Source organism: Polyodon spathula, chromosome 1, assembly GCF_017654505.1.
Source record: "Polyodon spathula isolate WHYD16114869_AA chromosome 1, ASM1765450v1, whole genome shotgun sequence".
In the NCBI taxonomy this organism is placed as follows: domain Eukaryota; kingdom Metazoa; phylum Chordata; class Actinopteri; order Acipenseriformes; family Polyodontidae; genus Polyodon; species Polyodon spathula.
The window spans coordinates 104754122-104772324 of record NC_054534.1 but is presented as its reverse complement, the minus strand read 5'-3'; the positions used below and the strand labels follow the sequence as shown (position 1 = coordinate 104772324).

Here is an 18203-nt window from a genome sequence, read left to right as displayed (position 1 = left end):
AGGGATGGGTTTAATTCTCCCTGCCAGACCCCAAGGGTTGAATGCGGCCATTCCCTAATTAGATAAGTGCTGATTTGGGAATGGACACATGTATATAAAGGAAGTTAACGCCTTTGTTTGTAACAGCAGCTTTGGGAAGAAAGTCCAGTAAAGGCATAGCTCAGCCTGGACAAGGTGAAGCATGTATTTATTTATTTGCATTGAAATATGTCCAGTAGTACATCATACAAAGATTTAGTTACATACCAACTATCAACAAAACAGATCTATCTGTTCTGCAAACATGTGACATATTCTAAAAAAGTAATTCCTCGACACCAGCAATGCTGTGTTGAGGTTAAACATTGCACATCACTATGACCATATTTGCATGTTCATATAGGCTATATATTTAGCCTTTAATTATTTTAAATTAAGAAAAGTAGAGATCATAGAAAAAAAGGAATGGTGGAAAAAAAAACCTTAAAACGTAAAACAAAACAAACCCTCTTCAAGTTAAATTTTTGTGAAAGCTGATCAAATGAAGTAAGAATCTCATCAATATATAGATTTTTAATAGACTTGATACCTTTTCCATGCCAGATATGAAAGGCCAAGTCCCCCAGAGAAGGAGGGAACAGGTGGATAACATCAATGGGGGAGAGTATAGAAATATATTGCCAGCCAAAATGCTTTCTGAACTGTGCCTAAATCCTGAGTGACTGTCAGACTATTGTGTTAGTACTGAATTGAGAGGTAGAAAGAGGTAAGGAGGATGAAAGCAGGGCAGATAGAGATGTGGACAGACATGAAGCTGCTTTCCTACATAGCCGTGCAGGGCCAGTCTGATGATGATGGGAGTGTAACCTGTATGCAATGTTACAAATGCTAGATGACTAGTAATAGAATTGAAAATTGGGCAGTGCCAATCCTCCCAAGGGTTTTGGTCTCTGCAAAAGAACTCTACGGATATAAGGAGGCTCTTGTTCCAACTAAAACAGGATATAATTTGTTCGAGTAAATTGAAAAAGGATTTGGGAATGAACACTGGAATAAAATGGAAAAATATATAAAAATTTGGGTAGCGTATTCATCTTCACGGAATTAATATGACTAGTGTTAAAGGTAATGCAGACCAACACATAAAGTATTGTTTAGTGCGTTCCAGTCATGAAGTGAAATTAGATTTCAGGAGGTCATTATAAGAACATGTTATTTTAATGCCCAAATATGTGAATTTGTTAAAAGCAATTTTGAAAGGAAATGTGCAGCGAGGATAATGTATGGCAGCTGAGTTGATGGGGAATAGTTCACTCTTGTGGAGATTTAATTTATACCCAGAGAACTTGCCAATTGATCTAGTATAAGAACAAGAGGTATAGAGGAAGCTGGATTAGAAATGTGCAAAAGAACAAAAGAATATCATCTGCATAGAGAGAAATATTCTGCTACCCCCCCCCCCCCCCCCCCACACACACCACACACACCCTGTACATCCTGGCTGACACTCAGGAACATAGGGAGGGGCTCAATAGCAGTAGCAAAGAGCAAAGGAGAAAGAGGACAACACTATCATGTGCCACCATGGAGTGGAAAGTACTTGGAGGAAGTATTGTTAGTATGAATAGAAGCTAGGGGGGATGAGTAAAGCAACCTGATCCAGTAGATAAAATGTTGGCCAAAACCCAACTTCTAAAGGGTAGAAAATAGATTTTTCTACCATTCAAATCGATCAAAGGCCTTCTCAGCATCAAGTGAGACCAGAATTTCTGGGGTGGGCAAAGTTGACAGGGAATATATAATATTGAGCAGGTGCTGAAGGTTAAAAAAAGAATTTCTATTTTATATAAAGCCAGTCTGGTTTAAGGAGATTATGGAAGGCAAAACTGACTCAAGATGATGTACCAGTACTTTTGCTAAAATTTTAATGTTGAAGCTTGACGAAGAGTTTGAGGCAAAGACTGGGAGAGAAATGATTCAGAAAATACAGTAGAAGAGGGGAGAGTTGAGAGGAAAATTTCTTAAAAAGCTCTGTGAGAAACCCATCAGGACCAGGGGACTTGCCACTCTACATTACTTTAATGGCCTGGTTAATTTCCTTAATAAAAAAGGGCACTTCCAGAACAGCCTTAGATTGGGGATCTGTAATGGGAATAGTAAGGTCCTGAAAATCCATAAAGGAGGGGTCTCCTGGGGACACAGAATCATAGAGTGTGGAATAAAATAATTTGAACGGGTCGTTGATCTGCTGTTGATCTACAGAAGTGGTGCCAAAGTAAGTATGAATTAGTGTGATTAGATAGCAGGCAGTAAACCTAAGTGATGTTCTAATATTTTACTGGCCTTGACGCCATGTTCAAAAATAGCATGCCGAGATTTTAACAGTAGCTTGCGTAGTTGACAGCAAATCAAATTATGTTTGCAAATTCAGTCTTAATTTATACAGTTCAGGGGTGGGAGAGCAGGATAGATATTTCTGATCCAACTTCTAAATGAGATCAGTTATCTCAATAAGTCTTCCTGTATGCTGCTTACTGGCTTGGGCAGTGTATGAAATTATTTGACCACGAATGTAAGCTTTCAAGGTCTCCCACAGAGAAGAGGAGAAAATTCCAGGAGTTGAGTTAGTATCCAGAAAGATATCTGTGAAGAAATAAACTGGACAAAACTCTGATCAGAGAGTAACAGGACTGAAGCGCCAGTTGCTTCATGGTAGATTTCCGTCAGGAAAAGCAAGTGCCAATACTAAGGGGGCTTGGTCAGAAATAGCTATACACACAGGAAGAAAGAGGTAGTTTGTTATCTAAAAAAATAAAAAAAATAAGATATAAAGTATGCTGGGCAGGGGAAAAGAAAGAGTATTGTCAAAGTAGGAGATAGAAAGCACCAAGCAATACCATATTGAACAAGGAAGGAGGAAATAGCTTGAGAGGTCCTTGAGAGGGCAGTATTAAAGAAGGGTAGTCTAAAGTTCAATGCCCAATTAAAGTCACCCCCCAAGATCAAGTAGTGAGAATTTAAGTCTGGAAGAGAGGATAGAAAATTAGTAATAAATTGACAGTCATCCCAGTTATTGGTGTATACATTGATAAGCAACACTGGGGAATTAAAGAGTTTACCTGACACAATGACATACCAACCATTAGGAGCTGCAGTCACCCGAGAGGCAACAAAATGAATCTTTTATGATTAAGGACAGCGGCACCCCTTGCCTTGCCATGAAAACCAGAATGAAACAGCTGCCTCACCCATGCCGTGTGTATGCGGTAATGAGTCTCTTGGAGGAATGCAATGTCCACATTGAGTTAAAGATGTTCTAGAACCTTACTGCGTTTCACTGGATGATTAAGTCCCCTGAAATTCCAGCTTACACAATATACCTTCTACTTGTGTGTACCATCATTTGTGAAAAACTTGCATGTAAACAATTTTTTTTTTTTTTAGTGTTGTTTATAAAAGCCACTTATTTTAGACAGCATCAAACCCTTTTCAGGTTAAACAAATCAACCTGTTCCACCAAGGTAAGCCATTTGTTTTTATCCATTACAACTCCTCCAATTGTCTTTCTATTAATAGTATGTCTCACTTAGACGAGAAAACATTCGCTATTGTCTTGCTTTCTTATTTTCAGATACATACTGTACATGCAGATGTTTTTATTTTGCTCTGATATTAAAACTCACCATTTTGTATTTTCTGTTTTGCTTTGGGAGCAGGAGTGCTGATGACACTGGTATGAACATTCAGTTAACAACAAATTAGGAAAGCGAGTCAAAGGTTAACTGCATAATGTTGTTGTTTTAATTGGCCATGATTATTTCACTGGCGCTACAATGCAGGAAGCTACAATGCTTAGATTTACATTTGCTTGCTTGGGAAGAATATCGCCATCTGGCAGTAATACGAAAGATAAACAAAGGTACTAAACATTATAGCCAACCTATAAAGAGCACGTCAACTCTGAATATATATATACACACACACACACATAACGAGGCAGGCTAAGCCTGTTCCCTCGTCATCAAAACCCATTCACAATCCAAATCATAATCCCAAATACCTTTTCCAATAGTTCATTTTTCCAGTCTCACAATAATCCGCTTGCTCTCCAACTCGCCAAACCAAACTCCTACTATCATCCACACCAAACACACACACTCACACCCTTTTAAACATTAATTAATCTGCTAATTAGTCCATTAAATAAACCTGGAGTTGATCTTGACTCCTATAACCACTATCAAGTCCTAATGCCCCACATTTAACTACTTTTAATCAACCTTATTTAACACAACATCATCATTTACCAGGGTATTCATTAACCCACTTTTAGTTTTTAATCCCAAACAGCCTGAAGTTCTGTCAGTTTTCATGATCATCCAGGCAGCTTCATTTTAGTATTTTCAGCGACCAGGGAAGAACATAATGACTCAACAGACACAAGCCAATCCCGACATCTGTTAAGGAATGCACCACACCTGCAAGCTTTTGTCCCTGAGTTGAAACTGTAGCTTGCAATGTAGATACTGAAGAGCGGAGCTCTGCAATGAACTTGAACCGGAGCGCTGACACCTTGGCACGGGCGCTGGTAAGGAGCTCTCTGATCGAAGCTGGAGCTGACTCCTCATCCTCGGTCGCCCCAGCGCTTTAACTGCATTTCCAGCCTCTGAGTTTCATTTTTGATGCTATCCTGCTTCACCATATTGTTATTTTTGGACAGTACATTCGAACTGAGCTCGGAAGAATCGGTACCTGTTTATTTTTCATGATTTCATTCATGCAGTGTCCCAATAATTGAAGTTCGTGTACTTGGTCAATAGATATGCAATAATGTAACCATATGAAAATGTGAAATATGAAAATTTCTAAATTTAAATATTTGTTGGAGGAAACTTCATATCAATATTAGTCTTGATAGTGCGTATTGAATATGGAAAAAATATTGCAATTTTAGTCTAATGATAGATACATACAAATGTATGTAACTTGACTTCAATAGAATACAATATAATGTCTAATTATAGCACACAAAATAAAGAGGTACTGAAGAAATGATTGTAATGTCAAGGCTCATTTCCTTTGGTTTAGTTTGCTTTAAATTCCTATTGGAAGCAATTGATTTGAACCCTACCGTGTGAATGGTGGATTGGCCAGTCAGCAAAGTATGAGTAGTTCAGCACTCCTGCTACTCAGTAATTGTAGACAGCTTTAACGAACAAGCTGTTATTTCTCATTAGTATTACTATACCAAAGCACATCTAATTGCATATTTTAAACGGTTGTCTTTAAATAATTATGCATACATTTTAGCTGCTTTGATGCCATTTTGGCCATCTGGTGTGCATGACAGCTTGCATGGCACCATGGAGACCGGACCCAGGCTGTGAATTCAGAATTACGTATTATAATTATCAGCTTGGCTTTTTCTCTTCCAAGCAAAACTTAGATTCTCTCACAAGTATGTGTAAAGTATCATCATTTTAAGAATAGATTTAACTCAGTTACTTGTATATTAAAAGGGAATAACTGCATTGTGGAAGTACACACTAGTTTAATTGATCCTTCTCATGATGACTAAACTTAACAAGGGTGATGAAAATGTTACTTAATTTATTGTACCTTATCTGGTTCCAAATATTTCCTTCACATTTTAATTATTTTTGTTTTATTTTTATCTAATAGCATTTGTGTAACCATGCATTTTCAGTGTTTGGATCTTATTTTCAGTGTTTGGATCTTATTGTCACATTATTTGTGACGTCTGGCTTATGGATTACAGTATCTGTGACCATCCATGTATAAAGAGCTACTGATAACGAGCATTATTACATAGCCTAACTCACCAGTTTCAGAAAGTAGTTTAATGGCCTCCAAAACTCTCTCGGTGTAAACTCCTGGCTCGTAGTTTTCCATCTCCGCATTGATGATGTGGACAACTCTGGCAGCACGACCGCGGATTGCACCAGCAGTTCGATCTAGCGTGTCAACATCGCCCTCCTGGAGAGCAATGACACACTTGTTCACGTCTTCAAGGATGTGATTTTCTAGAGGGCAAAAAAAAACAAGCAACATTCACATAACAGGGTTTAAGTTCCTTCAGCATTCATTTAAGAGCAATCACACAAGCAACAATGTCCAACTGCCTTTCTTTATTCTGTCTCTTATTATAAGTAATATTCATATTTTTTTGTTTTAGTGTTGAGTAAAAAAAAAAAACATAGCTTTTAACAAAACTAAATTATAGTCTCAGATAAACCGCTCTGTTTATACCAATAAAAAAAAAAAGTAAGTTTATCATCTTCCTTGAGATTTCTGTTCCATCTACCCTTAAGTTGTTGTTGCTGCAGGTGGGTAGGCATTGGACGTTAATGGCTGCTGTTAAGAATTAATGAGACCACTTAGGTACTATGGCCAGCTTAATGGATTCACGGATGAGCTTCTAAATCTGCTAAGTTAGTCAACAAAGTATAATATGAATGTATTTGAGAAGCTGAGGAAAAATCTCACACAAAGGCTTATTGTAGAATGCAGATGTTTGAATTTGTAAACTGCATTGGGGGAGCAAGGCTTGGTCATTCTGTCCAGTCTTGCTCACCATCCCAGGCCATTTAAAGCAAAAAGTGTAGGAGAAAATATAATCAATAGATTAAACCGAGTTGAAAATGTCCTGTTTAGGATGTGAAGGCCAATGTAGAACAAAGCCAATAAAGCTTGTCATTTTAGAATAATTAGGAACTTGTTTTAGAAAGTAAGGCTTTGGAAATAATAACACAAAGTGGATTAGACATGGTGACTAAATACTTTGATGCATGTTTTATGGGAACTAATGTACTTGTTACAAGCAACCCAAGAAAAAACACTTGAATGCAGATGACGTCATACAATATTAATGTTCAAAATTCATGTTAATTAAATGTATTGTCAAAACAAATAAATAAATACAAAAGGCACATTCACTGCAAGATGCTATTATACTATGAGTTTTATAATGCATAGAATAACACTGGAAAGCACAGTATTATATATCTAGCATTTGAGTCAAAGAATGAAACAGCCTGCTTCTATATATATATATATATATATATATATATATATATATATATATATATATATATATATATATATATATATATATATATATATATATATATACAGTGGCTTGCGAAAGTATTGACCCCCCTTGGCATTTTTCCTATTTTGTTGCATTACAACCTGGAATTAAAATGGATTTTTATTTGGATTTCATGTAATGGACATACACAAAATAGTCCAAATTGGTGAAGTGAAATGAAAAAAATGACTTGTTTCAAAAAATTCTAAAAAATAAATAACGGAAAAGTGGTGCGTGCATATGTATTCACCCCCTTTGCTATTAAGCGTCTAAATAAGATCTGGTGCATCCAATTACCTTCAGAAGTCACATAATTAGTTAAATAAAGTCCACCTGTGTGCAATCTAAGTGTCACATGATCTCAGTATATATACACCTGTTCTGAAAGGCCCCAGAGTCTGCAACACCACTAAGCAAGGGGCACCACCAAGCAAGCGGCACCATGAAGACAAAAATCAGGTCAGGGACAAAGTTGTAGAGAAGTACAGATCAGGGTTGGGTTATAAAAAAATATCCAAAACTTTGAACATCCCACGGAACACCATTAAAGCCATTATTAAAAAATGGAAAGAATATGGCACCACAACAAAACTGGCAAGAGAGGGCCACCCACCAAAACTCACGGACCAGGCAAGGAGGGCATTAATCAGAGAGGCAACAAAGAGACCAAAGATAACCCTGAAGGAGCTGCAAAGCTCCACAGCGGAGATTGGAGTATCTGTCCATAGGACCACTTTAAGCCGTACACTCCACAGAGCTGGGCTTTACGGAAGAGTGGCCAGAAAAAAGCCATTGCTTAAAGAAAAAAATAAGCAAACACGTTTGGTGTTCACCAAAAGGCATGTGGGAGACTCCCCAAACATATGGAAGAAGGTACTCTGGTCAGATGAGACTAAAATTGAGCTTTTTGGCCATCAAGGAGAATGCTATGTCTGACGCAAACCCTACATTACTCATCACCCCGAGAACACCATCCCCACAGTGAAGCATGGTGGTGGCAGCAGCATGCTGTGGGATGTTTTTCATTGGCAGGGACTGGGAAACTGGTCAGAATTGAAGGAATGATGGATGGCGCTAAATACAGGGAAATTCTTGAGGGAAACCTGTTTCAGTCTTCCAGAGATTTGAGACTGGGACGGAGGTTCACCTTCCAGCAGGACAATGACCCTAAGCATACTGCTAAAGTAACACTCGAGTGGTTTAAGGGGAAACATTTAAATGTCTTGGAATGGCCTAGTCAAAGCCCAGACCTCAATCCAATTGAGAATCTGTGGTATGACTTAAAGATTGCTGTACACCAGCGGAACCCATCCAACTTGAAGGAGCTGGAGCAATTTTGCCTTGAAGAATGAGCAAAAATCCCAGTGGCTAGATGTGCCAAGCTTATAGATACATACCCCAAGAGACTTCCAGCTGTAATTGCTGCAAAAGGTGGCTCTACAAAGTATTGACTTTGGGACTTTGGGGGGGGGGGGGATACTTATGCACGCTTAAGTTTTATGTTTTTTTTTCTTATTCTTGTTTGTTTCACAATAAAAAATATTTTGCATCTTCAAAGTGGTAGGCATGTTGTGTAAATCAAACGATACAAACCCCCAAAAAATCAATTTTAATTCCAGGTTGTAAGGCAACAAAATAGGAAAAATGCCAAGGGGGGTCAATACTTTCGCAAGCCACTGTATAATATAATCTAAAATATATATATAGCACAGTTGCACTTTTCTTTTGATAGGCAATTACCCGAGACGGATAAGAAGTCATCTACAGATGTAATGTCATCCACAGCCTCAGTCAGAACTCGGACCTGCTTCTCCCACTGATCTTTGAATACATCCATATTGTCCTGAGCCACTTTACTCTGAGGCCTAGCAGCCAGGGTGAGGGCAGCATTAATTACCTGGAATAGAGACGTCATTGAAAGACAGGTTAGTACTGTAGAAATCTAAAACTTTAAAGCAAACTTGTTTACACTTGTTTGACATGGCAACTGACAGCATTAACAAGCAAAGTTTCTTTTTTCACTAGTATCTATTTCCCTATATTAGTACTTACTGTTGCAATTTTTACATTTTATTCTTCTAATTTATTTATTTTGTCTTTGTTATTGTCATTGTTTATTATGCAGCCAGTCATCCCCCAACACAGCTTTTTTCCTTGCATTAGAATTATAGTGATTCAAAATTGGTTCTTTTTGTTAAAGTTCCAATGCCACCTTTGAAATTAAACATCGATTTATCTTTCTTACTTTCACCTGAAGAGACCTTTGAGGTCTTAAAACTTGTGATTTAATTGTTGTTTAGTTAGTCAATAAAAGGTATCACATCTCCTTCTCTGTCTATCTGGATTAATACAGCTACCATTTCGTCTATCAAAGACCCCTGCATTGCAATTTTGTACATGTATCAGCATGTTAAATGTGAATGGCTGTCAGTAGGTTGTTTGTTATTTTTTTTTTTTATTCTGCAAAACAAAACAGTACTTTCATCAAACACCATGGCAGTATGTACAGCATCCTGTAAAAAGTGCAGTGGACCACCCCTAATAAGGAACATCTAATGCTCGCTATGTTAAGTGTTGTTGATAAACATATTATAACATATGTGGAGACTGTGAAGTACAGGAGCACTTGGGGTGGGAGGGGTTGTGTTTCACATCAGTCCAGTGGTCTATCGGGCATGGACCGCAAGAACTGCTGGGGATTGGCTATGGAGTTGGATGAGGCGGGACTGGCTGGTGCTGCAGACCAGTGACAGGAGGAGTGTTTGTTGTTGTTGGGAAAAGAGAGAGAAACAAGTAAACAGGCAGAATAGTTCCACCCTGAAATTCCTTTTTAGTTCCACCCTGAGATTTCTTTTTGTTTTTGTTTTGTTTTAGCGGCATAGGTCGTGGACCACAGTGACCTGTTAATTCTTAATTAACCTTGTTAAATTGTCTTTGATAATTTATTATTGTAATAAATAAAGACTGAGTTTGGGCTTGAAATTGACTGAAGGATTATTGATATTTTTGTTACAATATTCAGGCTGAGCCACAGTTTATACAGCCCAGCCATGACTCAAAAGGAGTGCTGTTTGACTTTGAATCAGGTGTGATAGCTGCATACCATATCAGTGGGATTGGGTTGAGCTAACCACACGGTTTAGAATGTATACCAACATGGAAGCTTAGTGATTTGTTAAATTACACATGCTTACTTTTTGAAGAATGGAGACAAATTAAAAATAGTAGGATCCAGTCAAATAGAAAATTATAGTTTTAGCCATGGCTCACCTGCACCAGCTGAAAGTATATGGGGGACCATTTGGCAAAAAGAAAATGCTTAAAATGGTCTGTACGTTTCTGATAATGGTTTGCAAGAACCATTGTAGAAACTGGTCAACCTGCTGCTGTTTTTTATTTTAATTGAAGAATAAAAAAAAAAACATACCTACAGTATATGCTGCCAAACATTCATAGTCCCTTCAAAGAGCAAGACACTCATTTATTTTGTGTCGGTTCTTTGCCGAGTCCAATATGAATACAGTTTTCTCATGTCAAGTCAACTTGTACGTCCCAGTCCACATTTTAATTTGGCACCATTTTTTGTGCTCTGTCCAAACAGAAATCCTGATGCTAAAAAACATTTCAGTCTCACAAAAATGATACAAACTGATCCTTCAGTTCAGGCAACATGGTCAGTAGAGAGTTTGCCACCTGCGACAATTGTTTTGGAAAGCAATAGATAAGTGAACATGCCAATTAAACAATCCTGATTATTTTAAAAACAAATTGCAGATAATATGCATCAAGTTAATTTTGTGCCATAGCTGCCAGTGCATTGCTAGCTCAAAACTAACAAAGATTATTATTTTAGATTTTCTATGTTTCTTACCTTCTAGTTTCATTTTGTTTTTGTAACATGTGCTATGCTTCATTTGTGTGTTTTTTTTCATAAACTGGGGACATGCATTAATTGGGGAACTCAATATGTATATATTTGTCATTAACTGGGGATATGAATTTATATTGTAGTACTGTATGTAATGTACTATAGGTTTAAACGTCCATACCTGGCTGTACTAATGTAAAGCTGGTACCATGGGAGACAGGGAGTGAGGCCACACCACAGATATTAGTCCGACAGACCACACAGGAAGTGATAAGTTGGCAGGGAGCAGTAGTTTAAACTTTGTAAATCTATAGTATAATTGTAATTTAACAATGTAACTTCTACAACAGTACTGATGTTTAATGATAATGACTATTTAGACAATATAAAAGTTTCTTACCTGAGGACACAGGCTATCAATCTGAGTAGCTGCCATACGGACCAGCTTCACACCTTCTTCATTATTGGAAATTGAGCATGCAAGGTTTGCAACCTGTAATTCAAAACAGCACAAATTGAAAAAGACGACACTTCACACATCCCACCTTGCAACAATGAATAAACAAATAACAGGCAGCAAATGCCATTATTTGGAGGATAATATCTTGCTATCTTATATGCACTTTTATGCACCAAGTAACTGAATGGCTTCATATAAATATTTAAAGTAAAAATTGCAGAAAATATGGGGCCAAGTAGTTCAAAGTTTGTGTGTGCATCGTGTCTGCCTGTCCATCTGACACTGTACACAGTGAACACTGCCTTGATTTTTAAAACCCTCAATGACATGTGTTGGAGAACAGGTAAACATCAGACTCTACTATCGGTATTAGTGCTATGCTTTAATGCGATATACAGTATATGTTATGGACCGATGAAAATCGGGCAGAATACCATAATGCCCACAGCCACCCAGGCTGATGGTGAAGAAAGACTTTTAAGTTGTGTAATGCCCGGGCAGTCCCCAGCTGCGATGGGCAGATCCCCAAGTAGCTTAGAATGTTATGTTATTTCGGCATCTGCCCTGGCTGGTCAACTGCCCACAGCTACCCAGGCGAAGAAAGATTTTTAATACTTACCGTATAATACAAATAAAGAGTGAATTACCTTAAGAACAAAAGCACACATCCACCAAGCCACCCATTGCAATGTTTATTTAAATAACTTGAATACTTCCTGACAACGCTATAGCAACGGAACTAAACAAAATATCAATGCACAGTTTATTTTCATCATGGGTTGGATATAGAGGTTAAAGTAAAGGGGGGGATACAATGTTTTAATTTATTCTTATTGCAGTAATACAGTACAAATTTATGAGCAGAGCTGAGCTGTTTGAATCAGAGATCATTCAATATCAGCAAGAGACTAATAATCAAAGTTAAGGTTAAACGTGTAAAAGCCACCCAGTTAAATACAGTACCCTGAAACCATTTCAGAAAAAAAAAACAATTTCTTATAAAAAGTTTAGTTTTCGTTCTGTAGAAAATATTTTCATTCAAACAATATTATGTCATGTCTAACATTAGTTGACATCAGATCTCATACAATTAGACATTTGCCTCAGCATTTTATTAATATAAACGATTCAGTGGGTCTAACGATTAAATAAAGTTATTCGACTGACAAAACATTATTGAGAACTGCAGTAGATACCCAGAGAATGAACACTGCTGTGTTACTTTCCATTAGCCTTTCATTTGTTACACCAAGGCGCATTAAAGTCTTTCTTCGCCATCAGCCTGGGTAGCTGTGGGCAGTTGACAAAATGACATAAGATTTGAAGCAAATTTGGCATCTGCCCACTGCAGCTGGGCACTTTGCCAACTGCCCGGCCATTATATATGGAACAATGAAAGTTGGAACAATGGAGTGTTGCCGCACTGCTGTGTGAGACACAAACCTTGAGTGCCTCATAAAGTTTCTTGTTACCATTAACTACTGGATTTGGAGCAGCTAGAATTTGTGCAATTTAATTTTTTTCAAAAATATCTTTAATTGAATCTGATATTATATGTGACCTGAGGAAAATAAGTTTTACAGTAAGATCCCAAGAAGAGAGAAGTTCAATTGTGAAGAACGGTATAATACCACTAGCAATGGAGATTTTAAAGAAAGACGTTAAACAAACGTGACAGAGTTCATAAAATGGAAGCAAACTGTTGTTGGTCATGTTTCCTTCTTTCCACTAAATAAGGCAAGGTTACATCAATTTTAATAGTACAACTGTCAATTTCTTGCCACGACATGACAAGCTGTCTTGTTTTTTGTATTAATGATTTTGTGACATTGTATTTGTGTCTTTATAGCGATTGTTCTACGCCGTTATCACAATGACTTCTATGAACTAAATAATACGTGGTTTTAAGTTTGTGATTTGACAAATGATTATAAAAACTTGTATCCGCAATTCTAAAAGTTGTGTGTTGTTTACAGTGCTAATTTTGCAATTTTTTAATTGATGGGAGTGGTGGTAAAAACTATTTAGTGGTTTGTGCCTCACCTGTCAAAAAAGACACCAGTCGCCACTGAGTACATCAAATTTATTAAAACATTAACGTGAAATTGACTCGGATCACGATTCAGAGCCAAAGGCAGCTCGGCTTTGTGGCTACCAAAAGTATTACTGACTTGAGTGGTTTATTTTTTTGTAACGTAAAATGTTATTTGTTCTGATGCATGTCACTGTTCTTTATTACACTACTGTTCTTATAAGATTCTTGATTAAAACTATTGGTTTAAAAAAGGGGACCTCAAGTGTCTTCCTGATATAAATGGAAGTTAATTACTTGTGTCCGGAAAGTATGTTAAAATTATTAACAATCTATAGTTACTAATATAGTGAAATAACTGCAATAAAACATTTACAAAATTACAGCTCAGCTATTCAAATTTGCCTTTTTTGCATACATGTGCAGGCAAACTGGCCACACACTTATAAAGGATAGAGAGAGTGAACAAAGTGACAGAGCCAATCATCCACAAGCACTCTGTGACAGCAGGCATCTCAATACGCACGCTGCTGAACAGACAACACACACACACACACACACACACACACACACACACACACACACACACACACACACTCCCTCCCAATATTCCACCCCATTCCCAGCATATGCAGGCTGTTCTTAAAGAATACCCAATAAAATGAAAGGAAAGCTTTCTTGGGTGTGTGATTGCTCTTCAAATTGAATTACATATATTAACATGGTATGCACCTCAAATAGATGGAAAATTGAGTACATGAGTCTTCTTTTTCAAAATGTCTTAAAGACTATATACACACACACACACACACACACACACACACACACACACACACACACACACACACACATCTCCTGACTTCTAACAACAGAGGTGGGATAGCTCAATCATTTTCATGTTCATTGTTCCTCATTGCAACATTTGTTTGCAATGTGTGTGTATTTTTGCTGCTGCGGATGTCTATATGAGGAGGACTGTGGATCGTATCAAGTTAAAGTCTCGTGGACGTGGATAGGATGCAGATGAAATTGTTTGTATCCGCGCAGGGCTTTAGTTATAGCAGCAGTTCTTTCCAAGGACGACTAAAGACCAAGAGAAGAATTGCATTGCCTTTGAAAGCTGGTAACACTAACTCCATCGCTGGTAACACTAGATCCTGTAAAGTTTGATCAATAAGTATATTCGGCATCTCTGGCATGAAGGCACCTTGATTAGACGTGCTTCATCAAGCAAACCACAGTGGACATTTACACCACACTTCTTGTCTGATGGTTCCTTTGTAGGACGTATTGCTTTCTCTAAAATGTCCAAAATATCTTCTTTGAGGTATGGAAACTGCAAAATCAGAATGGCAAATGGCACTTTTAAACCTTCAAATCATAAAAATGAACCGATACCCCCCCCCCCCCCAAATGTGTGCATATTTCTTAACTGTTAATGTCAAATTGTAATGCCTAGCTGACCTTGCATGCTTATTGACTGTAATCACTACTGGGGATTCAGGGGACAGCTGAGAGACCAAGAAAGCTATTTTTACCTCAGGCCAAAAGTAGTGACTTGTAGGGATGTCTCCATAGTTTCATGCTTTTATATAAGTTGCTAACCCTTGGGTCAGTGATGTAGATCAGTTACATGAGGAAACAACAGTTTATTTGTCATATACAATCAGGATAGGAACACGAGTCTTCACACTATTATACAAACTAACAAGAGCCCCGAGCTACTTGCAGGCAATATTACCCAGTGAGCATCGAGTACATTCGCACGCTTCCAAAGCATTGTTACATCAACACTTTTTAACTGTACTCCATTTTACATCTGCTTCAATCCTGTTATATGCATATCATATACCACATGTGTGGATAAGTGGCCTGCTCAATTTACCAGAATGTAAAGGTGAAAATGTGACATACAGACAGGCAGTTGGGCAAGAAGACAAACAGCCTTTTAAGAAACAAACAGCCTCTATTGACAGTCAGGAACTTGTGTCAAAGAATGTCCTTAAAAAGGGTCAATGTTCTTTAGACATATCCAAAACTTGAAAGTGTAGTGTACATATGCATTCCCACTGGTGGACAGTAATAATGTTTTTTTTTTTTTTCCCTCTTCACAGTGTTTAATGGAAATACATCAACGGTTTCATTTATTATACATTTTTTTATGCATCTTACTGTCTTCAGAGTCCCAAGGTGCCCCAGGTTTACCTAAAAAAGTAATATAAAACTTGCAAGAAGCTTTTTTCTTCCCAGCGACAGCGAGTGGGAGAAGTACAGCGTGGAAAAGTACAGAGCAGTTTCGAAGCAGAAAGGAGAAATTGCATCTTGAATTGCTTTAATCAGAAAACAGAGGACATTGGGGAAACACAGCCAGCGTGTGTTTTTTTGTGATAACAAACAAGCTGAAACTCGGAGCAGCTGATTCAAATTCAGCGCCGTTCTGAGACACGGGCGAGGGGAGGAGCCAACAGCACAGCAGAACAACGCAGTTAAACGAGGCAGTCTTCCCAGCGACAGCGAGTGGGAGAAGTACAGGCGTGGAAAAGTACAGAGCAGTTTCGAAGCAGAAAGGAGAAATTGCATCTTGAATTGCTTTAATCAGAAAACAGAGGACATTGGGGAAACACAGCAGCGCGTGTGTTTTTCTGATAACAAACAAGCTGAAACTCGGAGCAGCTGATTCAAATTCAGCGGCGTTCTGAGACACGGGCGAGGGGAGGAGCCAACAGCACAGCAGAACAACGCAGTTAAACGAGGCAGTCTTCCCAGCGACAGCGAGTGGAAGCGACAGCGAGTGGGAGAAGTACAGGCGTGGAAAAGTACAGAGCAGTTTCGAAGCAGAAAGGAGAAATTGCATCTTGAATTGCTTTAATCAGAAAACAGAGGACATTGGGGAAACACAGCAGCGTGTGTTTTTCTGATAACAAACAAGCTGAAACTCGGAGCAGCTGATTCAAATTCAGCGGCGTTCTGAGACACGGGCGAGGGGAGGAGCCGACAGCACAGCAGAACAACGCAGTTAAACGAGGCAGTCTTCCCAGCGACAGCGAGTGGAAGCGACAGCGAGTGGGAGAAGTACAGGCGTGGAAAAGTACAGAGCAGTTTCGAAGCAGTTTGAAAGCAGGTTGACGGCTGCAGAAGAAACTAAACTTCAAAAAAAAAAAAAAACCCTCAACATGGTCTTCAAGCCAGTAATCTGTGACACCTGCTTGATGTGGGAAATCCGAGAAAACCCAGCGGAGCTAAACCAAGTGTGCGTAAAGTGCCGCGCGATCCAGGATTTGCATAAACTAGTAAGCATGCTAGAAATGGAGCTGGAAGAAGTGAGACAGCAACAAGATCTTGAGGAACTGGCACACCCACAATTCATGGAAGTCTGCATCACCCCTAACAGACTGAAAGCCACCAGGGAGATAGAAGGTCAGAACAGCTGGGTTCAGGTAGGCAGAAGCAGGGAAAAAAAGAAACTTCGTCAAACACAACCACCAGAAATCAAAACAACCAACAGATTTGAGTCACTTCAGAATTTTGATGAGCAGAACCAACAACAAGAGAATGAAAGGAACAACATCCAGGACCCTATTGACAGTGGTGACCAGACAGCAAAAAGAAGGGAGGTCATGATTGTTGGGGACTCCATATTGAGAAACACAGCAAGTTCAGTTCGCAGTTTGGACCCCCTTACTACAACAGTGTGCTGCCTTCCGGGAGCCTCGGTCAAGCACATCACTGAAAACGTGGACAGGCTCCTAGAACGAACAGGAGACGACCCGGTAGTAGTCGTCCACATCGGTACAAACAACATTGGAAGAGACAGACCAAAATCCCTGCAAAACAAATTCAGAGAGCTAGGAAGGAAATTAAAAGAGAAAACCAAAACTGTGGTATTTTCTGGTATACTACCCGCACCTTGCAAAGGACCATATGGACAGCTGGAAATAATAAATCAAAACCAATGGTTGAAGACGTGGTGCACACGGGAAGGCTTCACCTATCTTGATCATTGGACCACATTCTACAACGAGGACTATCTGTATAGACGGGATGGACTGCATTTAAATAACAAGGGAACTAGTCTACTTGGAGAAAAGATCCTCGAGCAGGTTCGGAAGCATTTAAACTAGAAAGGAAGGGGGGAGAAATCAACAAAAAAACAGAAGGGAGACCGCATCAAAACAAGAACAACAACTCAGGTAAGACAACCATTAAATGTATTTATCTAAATGCTAGAAGTATCAGAAACAAAATTCTAGAACTTGAAGCTACTGCACTAACAGGTAACTATGATGTGATAGGTGTTACAGAAACGTGGTTATCTGAGAGTGATGGGGACGAATATAATATTTGTGGGTATACACTGTATAGGAAAGACAGGCAGGACAGAAGAGGAGGAGGGGTAGCGCTATACATAAGAAACAGTCTTGAAGCCCAGGTGTTAAACCTGGACAAAGAAAATAAAACCGAATCAATATGGGTCAGAATAACAGACAAAAATTCAAAGGGCATAATAATAGGAGCATGCTATAGACCGCCAGATTCAGACGGTGAGCACAATAATCTGTTATACAATGACATTAGAAATGTGTGTAGCAAAGGAGAAGCCATACTAATGGGGGATTTCAACTTCCCCCAAATAAAATGGGAAAACCCGGTGGGTAGCGCGAAGGATGAAATAGAAATGGTGGAAATGACAAATGACTGCTTCCTAACACAATTTGTGAAGGCACCCACTAGAGGGGAGGCATGCCTTGATTTA

At 38.6% G+C, this 18203-nt stretch overlaps 1 protein-coding gene across 2 annotated transcripts in view; it reads right to left on the bottom strand.

Annotated features, from left to right (window-relative positions):
- Positions 1–18203, bottom strand: part of LOC121317743 (catenin alpha-2) — a 502323-nt gene that overhangs the window by 39932 nt on the left and 444188 nt on the right. For both annotated transcript variants that reach the window (XM_041258019.1, XM_041266306.1), the window contains 3 exons: positions 11359–11451; positions 8831–8987; positions 5823–6023 (listed from right to left, as the gene is read on the bottom strand). In XM_041258019.1, the coding sequence (XP_041113953.1) occupies positions 5823–6023; positions 8831–8987; positions 11359–11451 (451 nt within the window). The remainder of the gene's footprint in view (positions 1–5822; positions 6024–8830; positions 8988–11358; positions 11452–18203) is intronic.